At 45.0% G+C, this 17,854-nt stretch overlaps 1 protein-coding gene across 1 annotated transcript; it reads right to left on the reverse strand.

Moving 5' to 3' along the window:
* Positions 1-233: 233 nt before the first annotated feature.
* On the reverse strand, positions 234-3,174 carry sp9 (sp9 transcription factor). The gene is made up of 2 exons (XM_030342864.1): positions 3,028-3,174; positions 234-2,225 (listed from the first exon to the last, which is right to left on the reverse strand). Exons 1-2 carry the CDS (start codon positions 3,046-3,048, stop codon positions 921-923), a joined length of 1,326 nt encoding a protein of 441 aa, XP_030198724.1. The 5' UTR covers positions 3,049-3,174; the 3' UTR covers positions 234-920.
* Positions 3,175-17,854: the final 14,680 nt, after the last annotated feature.

The raw sequence follows: 17,854 nt of genomic DNA on the forward strand, positions 1-17,854 counted from the left end.
GTCATAATTAATACCGTTTAACAAGAGTTTCATTTAGGCGTGAAATCTCTTTTCCGGGGAATTGAACATTGATTTATTCCGTAGAGGACATAGTTGGTGCTGATGTGGGATACCTGATGGAAAAAAAAAAAAACGAATATCCGTCCGTATTTTGAAAAATGTTTTCTCGGTAATAACATTGAAAATGGGGCAAAAAAATATTTAAAATCTGTATCACTCAATTACCGCATCGGTTTCTTTTTTAGACATTTTAATGAAAGGCTTATACGTGTGACTTTATACAGGTAAACATTTATATATTTTAGCAAAGAAATAAAAAGATTAACTCAGTTTCTTTTTTTGAAAAAGCTGTTTTTACATACATATCCACAAAGTGCGTCGAAATGAAACTCCCTGATGTCAGGTTCACCAAACACGAATAAAACAAGCAGAACATCGACATGGAAAAGAACACATAGTCAGCCGTCATGTACAAGAAGCCACTCACATTGTCCCACCGACTCCAACAGGTTTGGCGACCGCCCTGCAGAGCCCTCTCACTGAAAGACCCATATCACTGCAGACCCATATCACTGCAAGACCCCATCTCACTGCAAGACCCCATCTCACTGCAAGAACAATATTATTGCAGACCCCTCTCACTGCCCGATCTCTCACTGCAAACTCCTATCACTGCAGACCATCACCCTGTCTTCAGACACCCGCAGGCCTTTAGCTCTGCATTTCCACAGATGGTTTCAGCGCAGTATAATATTCGGTATTCAAGGTGAACAGAAATGTTTTTTTTTATGATTTTGCAAAACGCCTCCTGCAATAATTTTTTTCTCGATTATCGTCTTTTCAAACAGACCCGTTTTTCAATGCTGTGCAGATTCAATTCTGGATTAGGTTCGGTAAAGGGGGGTGGGGGGGTCACCTCACTAGGGCTCGTCGTGGGGCGACTGGTCCTTAATGGTGATCCGGGGGTGGACCCCCTCTAAGATGAGTTCGGGGGACCCGGACCGCGGGGTCTCCAGGTTACTCGTGTCGGTGTCACTGTCGCTCCCCTTTTTGCTCCCTCCGCCGCCGGCCGTGTGCGTTTTGATGTGCTTGCTCAGGTGGTCGCTCCGCATGAAGCGCTTGTTGCACACGGGGCACGCGAAGCGCTTCTCGCCGGTGTGCGTGCGCAGGTGTCTCTGCAGCTCGTCGGAGCGCGTGAACCGCTTCCCGCAGAACAGCCAGTTGCACACGAAAGGCCGCTCGCCCGTGTGCCACCGCAAGTGCGCCTTCAGGTGCGACGTCTTGCCGTACACCTTCCCGCACCCGGGGATGTGGCAGCTGTGGAGTCCCTTTCTCCGGAGGCTCGCCCCGGCGGGGCCCAGCCGCTCGGCCTCCTGGCAGTTGGGACAGTCACACGTCGCCCGCCCCGAATACCTCCGGGAGGACCGCGAGGAGCTGCTTATTCCAGAGCTGGCGCCAGAAATCATCGCGTTGGCGGCGGACGCGTCCGTGTAGGCGGGGATGACCGTCTTGAAGCCCTCCTGGGTGAGCAGGTGCTGGCCGGTGGACAGCAGGTGGGACGCGGAGGGGCTGATGCCCGTGGAGCTGAACGCCGAGTGGGTGAGCGTGCTGAAGTCCGGGTTGTAGCCGCTGAGCTGCGAGTGGATGGCCTGGGGCGTGCCGGAGTGCAGGGACGTCTGCAGTGAGCTCGCCTGGTTCTGGACGTCCAGCCATGATCCCGGGTTGGTGTGCACGTCCCACCACGAGGACGCGCCGTTCGTCACGTCGCCGGAGATGGTCGAGTGGAAGCCCGACTTGTACCACGATTCGTACGGGTGCGCCATGCCGACCCTCGGGTAAAGTGTCTCGGCCGACGCGTGGACCTTGGAGATGAAGGCCGACTGTCCCGACTCTTGAGACGCGACGCCCGCCGCCGAGTTGGAGAACAGGCCGCTGTAGTCGGTGGAGAACGCGGAGGAGGTGGGCGAGGTGGAGGCCAGGCAAAACGCGCTGTTGCCCGAGCCTCCGGACGGGGGTAGTCCTGTGGACGCGCGGCTGGTGGCCACCGCGAACCCGGGGAGACTGGAGCCTAAGTTGCAGCTGGAGGAAGACCGTTTCCACGGATGAAATCCACCCTTTGAGAACGCGCTGGAGTCGGGTAAAGCGGTCAGAGGACTGGTGTTGCCAATTTTGTTGCAGGTTGCCGCCAGCATCGCTAGTGGGGTAGTTCCGAAACGTGGCTCTTCCTGGAGTGAGAGAAGGAGAGTTAACTTAATGAAGCCGTCCCCGTCCACACACACACACACACACACACACACACACACACACACACACACACACACACACACACACACACACACACACACACACACACACACACACACACACACACACACACACACACAAGTGGCGCGGAAACTTGGTTTTGCGTAATGGAGGACGTGTAGTTTAAAGGCGCCTTTTGCGCGAATCGAAGCGATTGTTTTTTTGTTTTATTTTTTTAGCTTTAGTTTATTCTATATGTATTTGTCTTCTTCTGATAGGGCCAACACCGCTTTCGGTTTATGTCGCCAAGAAGGCTGTTTTTGCAGTCATTTTCGCATATAGTCATTTTCAGATTAGTAAATATATATTATAGGCCTAATGAAATTCCCCATCAAATTCTTATTATTTACTAAATGTGATTGTAGCAGAAGGATGGCTCAGAGGTTTGGCAAAGTTTTTTCAGGCTTAAGTGCAAAACATTGCATTTACAAAAGTTATTGTTAAGTTGCATATTGATCACATAGAAGCACATAAATATATAATTTATTCCGCTTGATTACCACAAAAAAAGGAATAATTCCAGAAAAAGCTGTTCACTAATATAACACGTTTGTTTCCGCTCTATTGGAATGCATTGGCCTGTAAACAACCACAACTTCCTTCACAGGATATAAACACAAAACCCCACCGCTTCACAGACACACGCATACGCACACACACACACACACACACACACACACACACACACACACACATACACACACAAGTATAACACACTCTTACCCCGAGTATAGACGTAGCCATATCCAGAGTCTGTACTGCGGTGAAGTTGCCTATATGCTGTGTACGTTTCCAACCACTCCGGCGGCGTTTTAACTCGAGTCCCACTATTCCTCTCCCGGCTGCAGCGCCACTCCACCTAGTTGTAGAGAGCGTCTTCTTTGAAGTACAGCTTGCGGCCGTGCACAGCCAATCAACGGGCGGCGTTCCCGGCCGGGCCCAGGGCGAGCCAATCAGCGGACAGACCGCGGAGGGGAGCCGCCCCAAAGCCTCACGTCAATCATCTGTTGGGGCAGCACCGCTCTGACTGTCAAGTGAGATGAGATTTTGTATTTTTTAAATACGTTTTATAATTCTGCCGTCCGGAATCAATGTCTGCTTTCATTCTAGACACGAGTCCAGGTGAGCCGGGCCCAAGCAGGTAAGAGTTGTAATAATATTTGTGTGTCGGTGTTGCGGGTTTGATGCTGGATCTGTTTGCTCCAACTCCAGTGGAAATGAGGTGTTTCGAGTATGAATTTAAATCATAAAAGTGGAATCACAATTTGAAGAGGAAAAAAAACAGGCATGGCATTTTCAGGGAAATGTGGTTTATTAAATGTGGCATTCAGTGAGAACGAATACTGGTTTCAGAAGTTATGACAGAAGTGGCGTGAAACCGTTTCCCACTCCTCGGGTTGTTTGTCCTATGTTGCATTAGGCAGCGTTTTAAATTGGCCCCAGCTGTTTTCAGCTTCATGCCGAGGCGCTGACTAACTGCCGTCAAGACAAACAACTTTAACCGGATACATTGCAATCATTTGATGTTGAATTAAAACGGCAGCTGCGTTTAAATGAACGGGGCACATATTAAATGTCAGGGCGCTCAGAATTGGTGCGCTTCTTTCTGCCCTTGCGTCAGGCGTGCGCTCCAGAGCGTCAGACGCGCTCTCACACGCGCGGTTCACGAGAATTAACAACCCGGTTTATTATAAGAGCGCATCCCTGCGTGCAGTTGAATGTTGTGTTATTTTTGTTTTAAATAGCAATAATTTAACACTCAAAAGTTGTGGAATTGGACGGATCTCAAACGGATACAGCTGTGTTACTATAATATTATCCACTTGTCGTTTTGTGTCTTAATAGTTTATTTTGAAGGAAATGCCATCCAATTCCAAAGGGAAAACCATCTCATTCTGGGTGAAAAGCGGAATAAACAGAATGTTTATCGCGACTGGATGAAAGATTAATTTTAATTCTGAGACGTATTTTATAGGAGTGATTCTATCCTTTACTCCCAGCTTTACTGTCTCGGATATCTGCTTCCGTGGACTCAGTGGGAATTAGACAACATGCTAATTGGCTTGTTAATGCACGCAGCGATAATGCATCTATATAAAATTGACCTGCTCTAACGTTTGTCGCCAACCCTTTAAAAGTTAAAGCAATTTCCAGGACAGAAAATATCCACGGTGTAAGCATTAGAGTTTTTAAAACGAGCAAATAATCCGCCATTATGGAGCTTGAATGCTGCAGTCATTGCAAGAGCAATTTGACTAAAGCCTCCTTTTTTTCTTTTAAATCCCCACCTTCAGAGAGGAGAGAATAAAAAACAATTTAATCAAATACTGGACGCTGCCAAGGAAATTGATTCATTTTAGCAATCATGGCAATTTAGTGGAGTGCTATTAACAGTAGGCTATTAAATGTCCGTTCTGCATAAACAACGCTGATTGTTGCAAACGAAGTGAAAATAATTTGACTGCTTAAAAACGAAAGAATGCAACGCGTGAGGACAGTTTTTCTTTTACTCTTGAAAACGTATTTATTCATTTATGTGTCAAAAAAAAGAGCTGTTAACTATTTTATTGTATTTAATATGAAGAACAATTATAAGATAGTGTTTTTCCAATTTTGCATTTAAACTTGCAAGAACTCCTTTTAATCGGTTTAAAGAACAACACAATATGTCACTGAAAAAAATGTGTAGGCCTATAAAGGGTGAAATAATTGGTACATTTCTATTAAGGGCTATTTAAGCACATTAGTGTAATATATATTTTCCCCCACAAAACTCATTTAGTATTTCTATTTTTTGTTTTTGGAAAATATGTGTGGCTGAATATGATCGTCGCTTGTCATTGAAATGAGAATTTTCTGTTGAATCTATAATTCCGAGCCCCATTTGTGAGCACTTTTCTGTGGCAATTAGGTGGCTATTACGAGCCATTAGATTGATCAATGTACCTTAAACAATAGGAATGATTTATTTTGTCGGACAAAACGCTCTGCATCTATTGTGATGAGTTTAAGTGATGGTACATCCATCAAGCGTTGAGCAACAAAAGATAAATGATTAATTCAAACCTATTCATTTAGGCTCTTACTTCAGAGGTAGCCCTTTTGGCTTTAGGTCCACATTATTGGATCCTCATCTCATGTTCAACAAGACGACTTAAGGACGAATCTCTGCATGCGAGTCCCCCATTTGCGTTTATTTGACAGCAATATTTGAAGACAATTACCTATATGGTTAGTTGTTGTATCCATGGAGTCTATATTTCTGTCTACAAATTTTGATGAATATTATATAATATATATTTTGCTAAGCTAGCTGTTCCTTTGTTATCTTGGAAGTAAAAAAATAAATATTCATTTAATTTACCCTTGTATCCCAAAGAGTGTGTTTTAGATGAGGATTTATATATTACATACATTCCTTTATTTATTTTGGTTATTAAGGGATTTGGTTTAGACATTTTCAATCCTTAAATGCTAAAGGGATGCATTGTAATACTAATTACCCTTAGGTATTAATACTTGAAAAGTGTTGAAAATAATATAATAATATCTGTTATGGGGTCTCAATGAATGAATGAATGAAGCATTGAGTAGAAAAAGTAGAATGTAAATTCCCCAAACACACCAAAAGTAAGTTTGTCCGCATAGGACAGAACTGGACAGAGTCTAAGTTTGGGCCAGACGTGGAACATAGGTTCGGTTTCCAGGCTCAGTGACAACTTTCATTTCGAGCGAAACGCAGGGTCTATTTTAGGAGCGGCGAGTGGACGCGCTGGAGCGTGGTCCAAGGCGAGACATGGAAGAGTTTCTAAAGATCGCAATTATTAAAAGGATCCTTCTTTCCACTCACACCAACCAGGCAATCTTTGGGGTTGCAGACAGATCTCGGAAACCTTTTTTTAACAAAACGCCCCAGAAGAAGGTGTGTTCTTTCAGGGTATCGCCTCATCTTTGATCATGTGCATATCTGGTGGGTTACATAACATGCAAGTGCAAGCATCACCCCATTATCTTTATCTGGGTGTAGGGGGGGTGTTTGAGGACAGAGACCACCAACACCACCACTACTGATTGGGAGGTTTGGCAGCTCTTTGAGGGGAGGAATGGGAGGCCTTCCTAATGTGGGGTAAGTAATCCCGTCTGAACACCTCCTCCGTACGCCGTGTCCGTGAACCACATGCGTGTGACATCTGACATTCAACACATCTCACGTCCGCTGCACTGCGCCATGTAGTGTACTAGTTCTGTCGTTGCGTGTTCACGTTTTCCCCAAAGAAACGCACACCTGTGTGCAGGTGAAATGCATGTAGAATGTATACAGGGGATAGGGCACGCTCAATGATTGTTTGGTGTTTACCCGGTGTAGGGACAGGTGGACTAAAACATCACTGCTCAGTGGTTTTATCATAATGGAAAGATGGTTTCTCTGCAACCATGTGTGTCTTCACTCACTTCGCCCATGTTGTCTCCCCTGTGATCACACTCTCTCCATTCAGCACATGATGTAGTATATTACTATATTATATACAGTGTACATGTGTATATTATATACTTACTTTAAGTCACTAATGGTGAGTGGGACACATCTCTATTGGTTATCGCTTCATTAGTCGTTACTCTTGGTGAATGTGTGAAGCTAGCGAGCTACTCAACTGTCCCACTCTAGGTTGTGTTCAACCTGCTACTTTCAATGTAAAGATTTAAAGATCTGTAAACAAATGTCAGAATATGTTTTGCATGTCGTACATAACTTGCAGTCTAGACTGCAGTGTGATTGATATTATGATCCTGGTGATATAGTTGTTTCTTCTCCTAAATGAACACGTCTGTCACATGTAAACAGTGTGAGAAGATTTACTGCATTGCTCAGTGGAACAGTGTCTTCAGCCTTCAACCGACACCTCTTCATCTTTGCATATTTCTGATGTTTTCGGCTATCTGTAGATGCCCGTATAGATCTTAAAAGCCATCCTCAGCGACCAGGAGGTGTTTGAGAGAGAGTGACGATAGCACCATACATATCGTCTCCCTTAGACGTCTGCACCTTCGCAACCCCCCGTTTGTTGTAATGGGAGGCACACATCTGTCAGGGTCAAGATATCAGAAAGTAACTGCCAAGTGCACTTGAGATAGTCTGACAGGTTGTTTCTTTTCTATCATCTACCATGAGTTGTCTTTGCCTTAGCCCTACTCCTGGGCTGTGGAACAATTTGCAGTTGTGGGGCCAATTCTAGGTTCCATGACTTAATTCATTACATTCGTTTACACAGTCCGAGGGTCGAGCATGCTCTTCAGTGGTCCCTTTAAGACACAGAGATGTGAATGTAATTGTCTCTTAGTGACAATCCCCTTGTCCCGTCAAAGTCCACTCGGATAGATCTTTTTTTTTTTCTTTAATTGACTTGTCAGATGCAGACAATAAACCAGGCAACAACGACGCAGGCAGAGAAGTGGCCAGTCCAGCGAACTCGATCATGCATCGAGTGTCCACCATTCATTTCACGCTGCCCCTGGCCGTTTAGCCATTGTTGGAAATAGAAAAATCTATTCTACATAGGGCCAGATTTCTAAAAAAAAAAGGCTACTGTTTGCTCTCAAATAGCCATTCTTTGTTGTTGTTGTTGGTGCTCCTTCAACTTCTCGGCATAATATAAAGATCAATCTCCTTGTTTTTTTTGTGCGATGAAATATTCTTGTTTCTGTTCAAAGAATATAGAAGATGTAAAGTTGAAAACTGTCCCACCCAATTACTGTCACTCTCCTTTTTCGCTACTTTTCTAGAGAGAAATATCCTCTGTTGGAAGTGTTGGAACCAGATTATTTCAAGGGGAGGGCAACCAGCGAACCAACGATTCAATAGAGGCTTTGCGCAAGCTGTATATATTTCTGTTCGTCTGATTATACAGAAAGCAGCCGCAGTTATATAAACAAATATTCCCTGAACACATAGAAGCTGTGTGTTCAATTGCGTCAAATGTGTGCATAGCAATACAATGTCCAGCATTATTTGATTGACAGAAGTCAGGGCCAATGAAAATAGGGGGCAGGGCAATGGGATGTAAAGGGGTGCTGGTACCACCCCAGTATTGATGCCCCCTGCCTTTTAATCATGCATGCTTTATTTTTTATATAAACGCATAGCAGAATGAAATCTCTGATCTGCTACACTTTAAGTGAGCCTTTTCCTACGGACATGTAAACCACCAACGCTGGCTGGATCTCTGCCCGTTCTCCTCTTTAATCTCATTCCCATTATTTCCCCACTATTCCACAAAGATATTGTGACCTTTGAACCCTGGGCTGAAAAGAGATTTGACAACTGTTTTGGTCCAATAAATACCTGCGCTATAATGAGGATTGCGGCGTTCATGGAGACGGACCACCAGAAATATTGAACACCTTATGAATACCGGATTTCCACATGCCTAGCTGTTCTGTCATATTTTACACTTATAGCTACATTATGACTATGTGATGGTGATGCGCAGTGTGCAAGCTAGACTATTCTAGGTGTAGGTATATGTGTCAATACGTATGCCTATATTCATTGTAAGGTAAAGGTTTATAATTCGAACACCTACATCTGTTGTATTATTTACAATCTGATTCATAGAGAGAACAACGAGGTTTGTATTCTTCGACAAATAGAAAAACCTCTTATTCAATTGTCTATCGTGGTTTGCTTTCATGTGAGCATTAACTCACCTTTTACTAAACACTATACACTTGCTGTCTGTTACCCCTCTGATAACCAAGCATTAGTCGGTGGGTTATCTGCCTTTGTTCCGGCAAACAAACACATACATGCGGCAAGAAGACATGGTGCGTTTGTGCATCTGCTCCAACGTGCTATGAAACCTATACCAACTGTGCGATACGGTCCAATTGGGGGCATGTAAACAGTGGATTCTAGGCAACCATTTTGAAGGGGGGAAGCAAGCACAATCAGTGCCTCGGAGAAACAATGATGCTTTGTATAGGGAAATAATGCATGCGCCAATCTTAGACAATTTCACTCTTGTAGATCCTGTCAGCCAATCATTTTAAAGTGAAGCACCAGGTGAAGGAACAGAGATGGAAAGTCTTAGATTATAGTTAACTGCCTGGCTATTATTACATTTTGAATCATTGTGTTGCCTGTATATCTTGAGGTGCCCTTGAGGTGCATGTACCCTGAAAAAGCTTTCCCTGTTCCCAACATGACGCAGCATTTGGCCCCGCACGTTCAGCCGTTTAGGTCAGAAATATAATTTGCCCTCCGAGTACAATTGATCCATTATGGGATTATCTGACCCGGTAAGTGTGTTTAGGATTATTTCATGCGCACTTTCGACTCAAAAGATCAATTGTTCGGTATAATTGACTCACTTAATTCACGTATAGAAAAAAAAGGGAAGAGATTCTCAATGTGTATTATAATTCACAGAGGTTATTCTCTTGGCGGTAATCCAGTATTGGGTGGACGGCTGGAACATAACAGTGTGTTCGGGAGGGACTGACATGGCTGCTGTTTTTTATTTTTCAGGAAGTCAACCTTCTTCAACCGCCCTGACAAAGAGTCAAGCGGCAGCAGAACATTTCCCCTTCTGCACCATTGACCCAAATGAAAGCAGAGTGCCCATTCCTCATGAACGCTGTGATTTCCTCTGCCAATTCCGCGGGGCTGCCAGGTATGGGGTCCCACCGTTCACACATTATTCACACTCGGGTTTGTTTTGGTGGCGACAGGTCATAAAACGACTGCAGCGGCGGGGGTTGTGAAGGCAGACAACAGGGCAGGACAGCTCGTCGATGTCTGTGTTATGGCGGCTTTTCTTCCGTGCTTTTAGGTAATGGAGAAAACACTATTGTTTGCATATTAATGGCCGATTTTCCCGCGTCCTTATTGATGTTCGAGCTGTTTTTCTCTGTGCTTTCTGCCTGTTTTCTGTCTGCAATCAGTCCTGATGGGAATTGAAGACCGTTTGGGTTTTGTGTGCTGTAGGTTTCTTGTCCGTTGGCTGTAGATTGTCTGTAGCTACTGTCAGTGGTTAATGGCACACCCACTTCTCATTCCTGTGTGTCTCATCGTCTGGACAATAAAGACTTCTGAGTCTTCAGTGACTCAGAAGGCTTGCCTTTATGATCGCTATTCCACAGAAAAGTCAAACAAATGTATTGATATTGTCATTATATTAGTTTATAGATACATTCATTCATTCATTCATTCATTCATACATTTATATACATACATACATAGATACATACATACATACATACATACAAACATACATACATACATACATACATACATACATACATACATACATACATACATACATACATACATACATACATGCATGCATGCATGCATGCATACATACATACATACATACATACATACATACATACATACATGCATGCATGCATGCATGCATGCATGCATGCATACATACATAAGTACATACATACATACATACATACATACATACATACATACATACATACATACATACATACATACATACATACATGCATACATGCATTCATTCATTCATTCATTCATTCATTGTGACTCAGAACTTGCCTTTATGATCGCTATTCCACAGAAGGGTATGTACTGATATTGTCATTATATTATCTACATATATATATGTATATATATTAATTCATACATTCATTCATTCATTCATACATACATTCCTTTGTTCATTCATTCCTTCATCAGAACATTGTAACTCACAACATTATACATCCAAAGAAGGGTCAAACACTGTATTGATATTGTCATTATATACACATGCATGCATTCAGTCACTCATACATACACACATACAGGTACTTACATTAATTGATTCATTGATTCATACATCCATATGACATCCTTTTGTTGTGTTGCAGCAAAGAGGGGCCGGCCTCAGTGTGGGGGACATCACTGCCCCCCCCCCCCCCCCCACCCTCCAGCCTGGTGAAGGCGCTCCAGCCCAGGCCTTAGCCAAGGCCCCCCCCCCCCCCCTCCCACCTCAGTTCATGCAGAATCTTCCATACGACGCGTGAGTCCCTCTGATGGAGTCCAATCAATTACGTGTTTTTGGACAGGATCCCAAATCACCACATTATTATCCACACCAAATCGTCTTGAGTTAGCGTGCCAGTCGGTCTGCGGTTCATTGTTTGGGGCAGAAGAAAGATCATTCTTATGTGACCCCAAGCAAGGATCAGCTGACAGCCTTGAGCGGCGACGCCGGAATCAAACCACACATTCCCACTGGGGCTCCTCTCCCTGAACGGGAATCACAGAGAGGGGGGGAAAGCATTCGGTCCGCGGCTGATTTGGTCTTCACACAATCAGTAGCTATTCTGAGGTTAGCAAAATAAAAGTACACAGTTGAGCGGCTACACCGCAAGTTCCTGTAATTTGATTCCAAATGGCACATTTGATTATGCTGGTGGCACAACAAAGGATAAATAAAAGAGCCTAAGGCCGGCCCCCTGTCTATCATCTCTGTGATATTTATCTAAAGTACAGGCCACCGGCACTGTTTTTAGATGGTTTAAAAACGCAAAATATCACTTCTTTTGATACCGGCCAGGGACACGGATATGTTTTTCGCAGAAAGGTATTCCAGTGAAGTACCTCCTGTCCACAAATGGCCGATAGTCCTTTGTCCGTCTCGAAATAGTTTGTCGTTCCTTTTTGTCGTCTACTTTGTCTTCCACGGCTTTACCGTAATAATTCAAATTGCGGACCCTATAATATTGAGTCGGAACGGTTCGCTGAGAAACAGCATAATGTGTTTTCTGATTGTATGCATTTTTGACTTCCTTATTATGTGAAGAGCTCTGATTAGCCCATGGCTTGTGACAGAGTGCAGAGTGGCCAAATCAACAGGGTTAAAATACGGACCATTATCCTATATTGTTAGCGAGTCCTCGCCGCTTGCTGGACTGTGTGAGTGCGTTACTCTGACTGCAGGGCCATTTTCTGCACATCTTTTGAACCGGCTGCCCGAGAGACTGCATGGGGGCGGTGGGGGGGGGTATGTTGTCGGAGATCGCAGGGGTGGTGCCTGCGTGGTTCCAGATCAAGTAATGTCAACAATCTCCAAGACATAGCAAGTAATGATTTGAAAGAGAGCACAAGGAAAACGGCAGGATGCTATATGTAAATAGTGGCGATTAGACGCAGCGTTTCATATTTACATCGCAGGAGGATTCTCTTTGCCCTTTGGGTTTTGATTTGTGTTTGTGTTTTGCGTTTCAATCCCCCAGCCTCTCTTCTCCTTGCCACAGTGCCTCGGTTGGCAGGCCTGTTGACAAGACATGTCGTGCATACTTAAAACACGAAAAACATTCCCTTTTAATCCTTCAGAAGTGCAAAACTGCATGCAAGGGCCTCACACCGAGCAAGTCCTTTTGTCTCTGCTCGTTGCAAAACAGTCCCGACTCCCACATGCAAGAGGAAGTGCAACGGGAAAGTCTTGTGCGTTTAACAACTATCTGTTTTGACATCCCATTGTGTTTTCCCCCGCTAGCTAGCTCCGTAGAGGCCTCAGTGGCACGTCTCACATGTTAACCATTACACATAGCTGGTTTTGTTATGCAATTATACAGCTGGCTTTATCTGGTGGAAGGCTGCGCCTGCTTGCATATTCGAGTCGCTTGTTTATATTGCTTGATTATATGGTCGGTTGGAATCCACGTTTAGTTGTGTTTTGATGTTATGGTTTGTTCCTCGTCCACGGCGGGCACGTTTGTGTCTAGAATTGACGGGCCGGGGTTTAGAGAGCAGTACAGGGTGACTCTGCGGTGGGGGGACCTCTGTGCGCGTCGTGATTGGTGGAGCGTGGCGGGACAAGCACAGACAGTACGAGTTGTTGACACAAAAACACATCCAGACACAAAAACAACACTGGTGAGCTATTAAAATGTTGAGAGGTAACGAGGGAAGGCGATCCAGAAACACTACATCATCGACATCAGTTGTGGTTTACACATAGCTAGAATGTAAAAAAAAAGAAGCTGATGTGTACATACTTGCTTTAGTAGAATAATATGATATTCCATATTTGTGCGGTAGACATGTTGGTGCCAGCCATTTGGTTTAACTAGGCTTTCTGCTGGATTTTGAGTCAGCCTTCGTTGCTCAATTCTGCCAGTCGTGTGCTCGTGATGGATTCTTCTTTCACCCTCTAATAGCTTTGTAAGGCCTGTGTAAACATTGGATTTGCTTTCAGCGAAACCCTTCCAACAAACTATTAACAAGACATCGCATCCTGAAAGCTGATTCCGCGCAGTTCAATTCAAAAGTTGAATCCCTGACTACGCAACCAGTAGAGTTCTGCTGGTGTCTTTTTTTTTTCCCAGCGCATCAGCCTCAAAACAAGGCAAGATGTAACACAACAGTGGAAGACAACTCCCAGTCACTCACGACGGACGTGACACAACATGTGCCCACATAAAGTGCACCGCAGTGCTCTGTGGGAGTTATCCGCGGGCTCCTAGCACTCTCCGTCCACCAGCTCTGCCCAGACTGCAGACCCACGTGGCCCCTCGCTCTGTGAAGAGGAGACAGTCCTGTTCCAGTTCAGCTGGTCCCCTTGTCTCCTTGTCTCCCCTGTGGAAAGACTGCCAGCTCCCCTGGCCTCGCTCCCAGGCCGTTCCTGGAGGCTGCGTTTTTCCTTCCAGCAATTAGATGTATTGATGGTTTTGCAGCATCTAATTGCAACAAATAGGTCGTTCATTTCCCCGGTATACAGATTTATTTACAGTCCGGTTGAAGAGACACTTTTGTGTGTGTGTGCATGTGTCTTTCCTGCTCTCTCTCTCTCTCTCTCTCTCTCTCTCTCTGTCTCTGTCTCTGTCTCTCTCTTTCTCTCTGTCTTTCTCTCTTGCTCTCGCTCTGACTCTGTCTCTCTCCCTCTCTCTTGCTCTCTTCTATATGTGTTTCACTGGTTCTTCATATGCATACTCTGCAAATGTAGATGCTTTGACTGATTCTGATTTAAAAAAAACGCATCTTAGGAATTTTTATACTTTATATATACTGCGATATGTACACTATGTATGTATAGTATACTATAATAAACGTGCTATATATATACTATATGACATCAGACCAGAGGTGGACTTTTCTCATTCTTTCAAAATGGACAGATTGATTCATGTATTTACTCTATCGGAGCTGGATTAGTTGATTGCCCCCATGTACAAACATGATGACACACATTCACAAAACTAGTTCGGATTACATTCTGAAGCAAGATTTATTGAAAGTGTGTTTCTCGAGCTGCGTTGAAGAAAAAGCAGTTTGGGTATAGCATTACTTCATACTACCTAATAACACAGCAGCACACGCTTGCATACTACTATATCATTATGCATTATATGACTTTGAAACATCCCTCATCGTCAACATCCACAACTGAAGAACACCGAACTCTACGAGGCGTGTCAAACAAAGAGGACGTTTATGAACCGCCCGGCTTGTCGATGACGTTCATGGCTCCGGGGAGCCTGACTCGAAGCCTCTCAGAATATACGACTGGCGGATGGTTGAATATGGATCGTTTAACGACAGCTCTGAATGTGAATGTACAGCTTGGCTCGTGGGTTTAGTCGCGTGCCCGTGCCACTCGATCCGTCGGTTGTACGTGCCACCAAACCAGAGGGCCGTTGGGGGTAACACCGCCCTGTGTACGCACGCACCTTCGCTGCTTCTTCATTTACACAACTCGTTTTTACAAGCTAATGCAACATAAAAACCTCACACATACATACCGTCCATATCGTTTGAGCATGTCTGCCGCGGGGATGGGGGGGGGGGGGGGGGGGGGGCATGGGGGGGGCAGCCCTCCCTCCTCCCTCCTCCCTCCTCCCTCCTCCTCCTCCTCCTCCCGTATGTTTGTGGGCAGTGGTGAGGTGCTGTCAGAGCGATTTTAAATGAGCACTTTGATTTGGCGACAATGAAGAGTTTTTGTCAGCCTCCACTCATCCCGTGTGATTAGAGTAAAATGTCTGCTCCATCTTGACTCGAGATCGCCGCAGCCCCAGATAACATGCTCCGTGATTGAAGGTCGAAATATTTTGAATTCTAATGGGTGCTGCAAGATGAATTGCTTGAAATAGACTGTAGAATCCTCCTGCTTTTCCTCCTCCTCCTCCTCCTCCTCCTCCTCCTCCTCCTCCTCCTCCTCCACACCCCCGCCCTCTCCCCCACCTCTCCCCCCGGCCCTCCCTCCCCCCCCCCATCACCCCCCCCCAATCTCCCCCGCATCTCTGTCCGCTGTGAAAAGAACCATTGGGAACAGCCAGGCCTGGTGATCATAGAATTATTGGATGGTGATTCTAAACCCCTCAAAGAGGAGTTGCTATGGAGATATCGTTCCAAACGGCTGAAACGGTTCACCTTTTGAAAGGCTGGAGGGCCTGAAAGCCGAACACAGCATTGTTCCCGCATGGCAGCGGTTGGTTAGGAAATTGCCGACGCCGGTGCAATCAGCGGCACTACGGTAGTTAAAGATCTAAAAAGGTTTGTTCTGGGGATGATGTGGGACAACAGTGGTGTGCATATGATGGCTCCTTTCAATCAGAGCTCGCCGGAGCGCTGGCCCCGACAAAATAAATGAAATCATGAAATGACAGAGGGTAAGTTAATGATAAAGGAACGGGCGCCGAGGTTATTGTGCATCAGGGTTAATGAAAACCTGGGGGTTCATCTCTGTGCATTCCCTTTGTAAGCCTTGTGAACCGGTGGGTCTCGATGCAGTGCGTATATTTAATGTTAGTCGAGGATTTCGGAGACGCAGCCTAGAATGATGCACATTTAATGCGTAGCTTTGATATGACGCGAGGCTGTTAGTAGCAGATTACATCGGAATCGGATACACTTTGTGAAGCACTGATATACATAACACCGAGTGCTGTCGTTCCACTATAATCTCCTTTTGAAAGATTGGATCGTGTCTAAAATATATCCCCAAAAGGGACGCGAACCCTCTATTTTCTGTTGTCAAATAGCTTTTTAACAGACGATGTATTTGGCATAATTGAACGATGCAGAGAAACAAGGCTACAAACTCGGTTGCAGGATACCGTCTGCAGCGAAAATTGCTGTCAAATTCACGTGACACGGAATTTACAACTTACATTCAACGGCGGGGAAAAAAAAAAACGATATTTCCCTGAATAAGAATTAATACTCTTGTCTGCACTGCCAGTCATTTTATGTTAGGGAGATGCCCGTAATGTGCTTTCTCTGACAGACTCGTAAAATTCCTTTTACTGCTCTCTTGAGTGTCACGAGAATTGCGGCAGCAAGTTTGCATGAACATTTTTAAAAGCAATTCGAGGAATGCGAGAGCCTCAGATGTACGCCTACTTATGCTGCGAGTGAAAACACGCACAGGAAGTTCGAAGCCAATGGATCCTGTCATTTGCCTGAATTATGTTGACCACATATCCTGCCAGGTAGTCACATGCAGGGCGGATCCCCGATCATGACTGATTTAGCTCTCTTGTTCTGTTTTTAACCTGGGAGCAGAGATAGCACAGGCTTCCCTCTAATCATATACAGTATGTGTCTGTCATGACACGGTAGGATTCGTATTTGTCCTAGCGATCCTGTGCCAAATAAAAACACGCAGCCCGAAGCTTGAACCGTGCTTGCGTTTGAGGGGAAAACGGGAATATTGTTCGTTTGGCGGTAATCAGGACATTGAGTCAATGACCAAATGGGGGATTGAGTGTTTGCTTTTTATGCCATGCAGATGAAGGGGTCGTTCGGTTTCAGACGCAGCCGCTGAGATCCACTCAAAACACAGAGCCCTTTGTTCGGTCAATAACGCCTCACCTGTTAATGGTGTCCTCAAAACATCCAGCGTTTGAAATGAAATAGTAACAGCTAATTGTTAAATAGACTTGACTTCTGAGACCAGGCTTTTAAAAACACCCCCCCCCCCGCTCCACACACACACACACACACACACTCTTGTGCACACACACTCTTGGGCACACACACATACTCACTCTTGTGTGCACAAACGCACACACACACACGACCAAATACACTAACACACTCTTGTGTGCGCACACACACACACATACACATACAAACAGAGACACACACACACACACACACACACCCAGACACACACACACACACACACACACACACACACACACACACACACACACACACACACACACATACACACTCTTGTGTGCGAACACACACATATACACATCCACACACAGACACACACACAGACACACACACACACACACACACCCCCCCGCCCCCCTCTCCCCTCTTATTTTTTTTCCACAGTCTCTCTCGTGCCTTTGTGCGGCTGTGTGGAGCCACAGCCTCATAAGAGCCGTCTTCACCAACCCAGACTGGGTCGTTAGAGGCCTAATTGTGGAGATTTCCCCCTCTGATTTTCTTCCTTATCCTCCTCCTTTTATCCCGCCTGCATCTGTACCCCCAGCTCCTACGACTGAAAGGGGACCGCGCTGAAGTACATGTGAATGTTCAATTAGGTGAAAATAATTAAAGCAAATTACTGTGGAA

The sequence above is a fragment of the Gadus morhua genome, chromosome 20 (genome assembly GCF_902167405.1).
Source record: "Gadus morhua chromosome 20, gadMor3.0, whole genome shotgun sequence".
NCBI classification, from domain to species: domain Eukaryota; kingdom Metazoa; phylum Chordata; class Actinopteri; order Gadiformes; family Gadidae; genus Gadus; species Gadus morhua.